General features: G+C 40.9%; 1 protein-coding gene across 1 annotated transcript in view; it reads left to right on the forward strand.

The window, feature by feature from the left end:
• The window catches only part of ITPKC (inositol-trisphosphate 3-kinase C), a 506,565-nt gene extending 502,886 nt beyond the window's left edge, over positions 1 to 3,679 (forward strand). Inside the window, exon 10 of the mRNA XM_085625774.1 lies at positions 1,129 to 3,679. Coding sequence (XP_085481900.1) covers positions 1,129 to 1,332 — 204 coding nt within the window. The 3' untranslated portion in view covers positions 1,333 to 3,679. The remainder of the gene's footprint in view (positions 1 to 1,128) is intronic.
• Positions 3,680 to 6,000: the final 2,321 nt, after the last annotated feature.

Consider the following 6,000-nt stretch of genomic DNA (forward strand, 5'->3'; position numbering starts at 1 on the left):
CGTCACACATGCCCTTAGGGCATGTGTGTGTGCAACATATGTGCACAGATCAATTTCAGGGGTGCAAAAGGGTGTCATTTTGACACCCTTGCACCCTTGAAATTACATGAGCAATTTGCGACTACTTACTGGTACTCGCAAATTGCTCATGCAATCTCCAATTCATTCCTATGGGCCTGGAGGCCCATAGCAATGAATTGGATGGCATTCCTTAATTGCGACTCGCAATTTGCGAGTTGCAATTAAGGAATGTGTAGGAATCGCTATTTTTATAGCGATTCCTACATGCATAGGCTTTTGAAATTCCTTAATTGCGATTCCTTAATAATCGCAATTAAGGAATCGCAAAAGCCTACGTTGATGTTGGGGCCAGTTATTGGTTAAGAAGCTAGTTGATAATCATGTTATATAAAAGTACAGACGATATGAAGTGAGTTTGTATTGTGTAGAAAAAATGAAAATCTGTTGTCTTCATTTTGAGAAAGTATCTAATTGGTTATACGTCATGCAAGTCAGCGTTACCAATTTATTGTTGAAACTTTCAAAAGCAAGTCATCAACATGGGTATCTGCTATATGTTTCAATGAGGTCCACCCAAACTTTACTCTTGAGTTTGAGGGCGTCGAGCAGCCTTTTCCAAAAATGAAAGAAAAATCTCACCAGGAAGCATTGGCTTTTTATAGAGACAGTGTTGTTGGATTTGTGCGGTTTAAAAAGATTCAAGTATTTTTCTGCAAATGCGTTTGCCGGTGTTATTTTCATTCTTTTTTTTTTTTCTTTCGTGTTTCAAGAAAATATTTTAACATTCTCTGTACAACTTGCAAGTAAAACTAACAAATGTAACTGCAGATACTTTATACAGACAGTTGCACTTGGTCAACATATGTGAATTATACAATATAAGCGCACTAGAAACTAACCTTTTATATAAATATCTATCACTCAACTGATGTGATGTGTAAACTAAATATACATTTTGAAGTCAACTGACACCGTTTCTTTACAAGACCAGACAAGCCTTTTTTTGTTTAAAACAATCTTCTGTATTCTGTTGTTCCTTGTTGTTGACGACAGATCTGGATTCATTCTGACGATCATGAAATCTAAAACGTTTGTTTCACTTTGCAGGTGGTAGGCAGCTCTTTGCTGTTTGTCCATGACAAGGTGGGACATGCCAAAGTATGGATGATTGATTTTGGAAAAACCGTAATGCTACCAGACAAGCAAACACTTGATCATAGGTTACCTTGGGAGGAAGGCAATCGGGAAGATGGCTATCTCTGGGGCCTCGACAACCTCATCAACATATTTACAGATATGGTGACGGAGTGAAGTGACTGCATTCTCTTTGGCTTCCAGAAAAAGTTGAAAGATACCTGGCTATCTTTTTCTCTTCAAGTTAACCTGCAATGAATATCAAGCACCGCTCTGAAACTGGAATCTCATCGGCTTGATACCAAAACGCTACATTGATGTACAAGGGACGAGAAAGAGTCGAGGGGTCCAGCTGCACTGAAACCCTACAACTACTTTACCGATGAACAGGGAACCGGACACCTCTTGGAAATGTCAGTGCAAGGATAAACTTAGCTACAGCGCATTCAATGAAATATGCTAAACTTGGATCTTAAATTCACTGGAACAACCTTTAGGTTAATGTACAGGACATTTAGTAGGACTTCATGGACCTTAGTACTAGAGTCTACAAGTGCCCTTGAATTTTATAACTGTCAGTGCATGATCTCTGCTACTTTTTGTTATATTTATACATGCATATATATAAATATATATATGTTAATATGTGTTAAAGGAAACACTGGAAACATTGTACAGATTTTACTATTGTACAGGGATATATTATTTAGCTTGTTTTAGTTAATTTACTGAGTATAGTGAGGGTTTTTAAGGCGATCTTTTAAAGGGGCTACTGGGAACATTTAGGTACTGTCAAGGGAGCGGTAAAAGTTGATGGCATCTTCACAGTTGCTTATTTCACATACTAATGGAGGGATGCATGTGCTATCCCTCCATTGTGCTCATAGCCACCACCGTATTTAAAAAATACTCACCGATTAAACGAAAACACAATTTTTTGAGATTGCATATTTTAGCGTTTCTGGGTGTGTCGGCACTTGGAAGACACACACACACAGCCCTCATGTCTCAGCTGTAATATTACTGAACTCATGTCTGTTGACTGTCTTTTTCCTACTGAGTCCTTCAGAAGGTTTCAGGCAGCAGCACATGTTTGCTGCAAATGTTGCATGTTGGACAACCACTGCTCACTGAAAGAAAGCTGCACCCCAGAATCCTAAGATAAGGGAACATCACTTTCAATTTGTTTTAGCCAAAGTTCCATTTAAACATGCACCTCTCACTGAGTGTACAGTTTTGCAAATTGGCTGGAAATTAGGGAGTTTTTGTACTGGCTACTTTTGCTGAATCAAGTCAATGTAAGCAACAGAACTACCAGGTGTAAAGCAAACATACTGTAACGTAGGCTTCAGTAACGCACAACAATTAAAACCGCTCGAGAAATCTTATAATAATAGATATGTGCCTTACTGCAAAGCATTTTGCACACTCATTTTTTATTAAATATGCCATTTAGCATTAAACACGAAAAATCAAGTACAGACAGTGTAGGGTGCTCTAAAGAGACAATATTTTGAAACCAAACCAGTAAACATACATGTCTACTTAAGATATGTAGGACGGTAGGTAGCAAAGCTCTGTTTGCACATTATACACTTTTTACAAATATATTTCACACTCTGGCTCCAAATGGTCTCATAATGAACCAGAAATGGATGTCGTGCTCATTTCGTTTTTGTGCTTTGATAAGAGGATGGTGACTTTAAGCAATTTGATTATGTACTGCTCTTCCAAAAAAAGAGCAAAGTGCAGTTTTGCAAACTGTAGTTTAGGGCTGCTGCCAATTAGAGTCAATGCTGGTATGTTGCAATTATCTCTGAACCTGTCTCAAACTTTAGTTATTATGTCCAAAATGTAACGGTTTTGTATGATGCACACTGGGTGGTGGTCCACTACCACGGCTCAGAGTTTTTCCCAAGAAAATTATTTGTAATTGCTTGAATTGTGTTCTTTGACTTGCGTTTGGGTAAATTTTCAGCACACCAGCAGGCATGTAACACTTTAATATTCCAAGTAATTATGTTTAACATAAATGTAGACCTGCCTATCTCATGAATGATATGCATGATAAATTGAACCACTTGTCTGATTTTGCGCATGCAAAAACAAACTACATTTGGTGGACTGTAGAAGGAGTACAGTGCTTGGATCATCACGACCCTGTTAAGATGTGGACTATGGCCAACCTAACTACCCTACTTTAAAAATGTGCTTTAAATTGTGAGGACAGTTTAACAAAGTTTTGTTTTTCTGTAGAAAAATCTAGCCAAATTCTCTTTTTCTTGCTGCTTGATTGAGGAACCAGACCTTCAGTCTTTGGCATTTACTCTCAAATATTGCATCAGTAGTCATCTCAAACCAAAAAGGGATTTATTTTTGCATCATGATTGATTAACAAACGTGTTGTTAAATAGAGGCAGAATGGGAAATGTTTGTGCAACATGTGTGTATGCCACTTAGAGATATTTGACTGATATCTTTTATTGGACCTAAATTCACAACATTAAATGCTGTTTGTACATTCCTTTTTGATGTGAGTTTAATATAGTGATGAATAGGTTTTCTACATCGTCTATTTTTACTTTCAGTAGTGTAATATGCCAATATGTGTACTCATTCACTTTTAGTGGAAAGTCAGCATTACAGCTCGCCTCTGAAACAGAAGTTGATTCAAAAACTTGTTGAACACCAATAATTATGGAGTTCATGATGGCTTCCAGTGAAAGTAATTCTCTGAGCATTCTGAAAAAACAAGTCAGTGCAAGTCCTTCATTACCAAGCATTTGAATGTTCTATTAAGATTAAAGAGGGTTTAGATAGTCGAGGTGGTTTGTGCGGTATTTTACCACTAGAATACAGGAAAAGATCAGTTTGCGTTCCTCTTGCAAAACCGCATGGCTAGGGAAGTCTGCTTGCTAATTGATTTCAACACCTATGTTAGTTTCTTTGGAGTGCTGTACAGGTTATTCATGTCACCATTCAGTGTGCCGAATAGGTACAATACAGAAATATTTATTTATTGTGAGTGTCTTGTATTGCACCATCACCTTGTCTTCTAGACACCACTAAAGCTTCGATGTGCTGGAGAAGATGAGAAAAGGAAGTAGAAAGATAGAAAGGAAGGTAGTAGAAAGATAGAAGTGGGCAAGGAAAAATAACGGGAAAAGTAAACTCATTCCAGGAGAGGGTTTGAAGAGGATTGTGGTGCTTCAAGTACTTTCTGAGTACCTGGGATAAGTGGAGAAAAAGGGATGAGTATTGCTTAATTTGTAAACAAAGAAAAGAAGTGCATGGGCACAGCATTTCTTTTTTAGGAGATTACAGCCTCTGCAGGGACTGCTTCCATCCATCCAAAAAACACCCACTGTCTTGGGTGATTGTAGTTATGGAATAGAGTACTGATATGTAGGGTCAAGTAGTGCATTGTATTTATTTAGTAGTTTGATATCATGCCAGTAAGGCAATACAAACAATACACATTTTGTACTCGAACCGTAAAATCTATAAAACATTAATATTAATTTCCTTGCTTAAAACCTGAGACAATTAGTATAATAAAACATTTAATATGCCTTGAATTCCACTTGGTATGAATATTTGTAATCAAAATACTTGTAATCAAAATGCTAACTCACAATATCACATTACAAAATCTACACCTTTACCTTCGCCTAGTGTTTACATAACCCACATCATAAAATATTGTTGATGAGACAATTAACCAAGCACCAAAGCTCATGAGAGTTATATATCTCTATTAAAATCAGGTCAAATTGGGGTATGGCCTGGTTGGCCAAGATGGTGGACTTCTCTCGTGAGATCTCTGAATGAGACTCTATCTTAATCCTGCTGCTGGCACAGACTAGGCTTTTCTTTACAATCACCTAAGGACGCCTTCCTTCATTCCTGCTGGCTGGGGCTGCAGATGCCTTGTGGCCTGGAGTGACTCAGTGCATCCTCCATACCCGGCCCTTTGGCCCTCTTCCTGCAGAGTGGCTGGCCCCACGGCAATTGACTCTGTGTCCCGGAGTGCAGACTGGGTGAGGCCTGGACCGCCGGGTGGGGTAGCCCTCCAAGGTGAGCCTGCTTCGGCCCCGGCCTAGATTGGGTGCCTGTGTGGTGGGGAGCCCCCTGAGGGGCTCTGTGTCACATTCCCCTGGTTACACCGCTGCCTAGGTGGAGACAACCACAGAAGGCGAGACCTCTGGAACACGGGCTGGGAGTGCCCCAACCAGTGGCGGCCAGCCCTGGAGACGTCTTGGGCCTTGTCGGGCTTTTCTTATGCCCACAGTGATTGGACTGGCCCGGTGGGACTTGACGCTGCTTTCTCTTCCCTCCAGGGCCCTCATTCTGTATGCTGCCCAAACTGGCTGCAGTGAGCCCTAGGGTTTGAGTTGTGTTGCTCTTCACTTCCTGAGGTGCTGGAGCCCAAAGGTTGCCCTCTGACTGCCCCAGCGGGAATTTACCCCCACGGAAGACCACCTGCCGTGGCTGGTGGGAGGGAGGACCTGACTGATTGTGCTGCCAGGGTGGTTATCTCCCCGTACAGGCCGTTCAGCACTTTTCTCACCCGTATTCTCAGCCCACATCAGAGGCCTACACCTGCGCTTCAGCTGTGCTTCTTCCCTGTGCTGTCTCTCTTCCAGGAGACTGCTTGGTCTACTTTAAGCTGAGCCGCTGTGACTACACTGTCTCACGGTTCTATTATGGCCCCCCACCCTGCACAGGGGCAATCGAAAATAGAATTTCATGGATCCGTAGGCCCCCGCCGCCAAACACGACTCTGCTGAGGTGCTTCCCCTCACAACTGGTGGGACAACTGAACTTTACCAATATTCTTCTTGC

This window comes from Triturus cristatus, chromosome 9 (genome assembly GCF_964204655.1).
Source record: "Triturus cristatus chromosome 9, aTriCri1.1, whole genome shotgun sequence".
Taxonomy (NCBI): domain Eukaryota; kingdom Metazoa; phylum Chordata; class Amphibia; order Caudata; family Salamandridae; genus Triturus; species Triturus cristatus.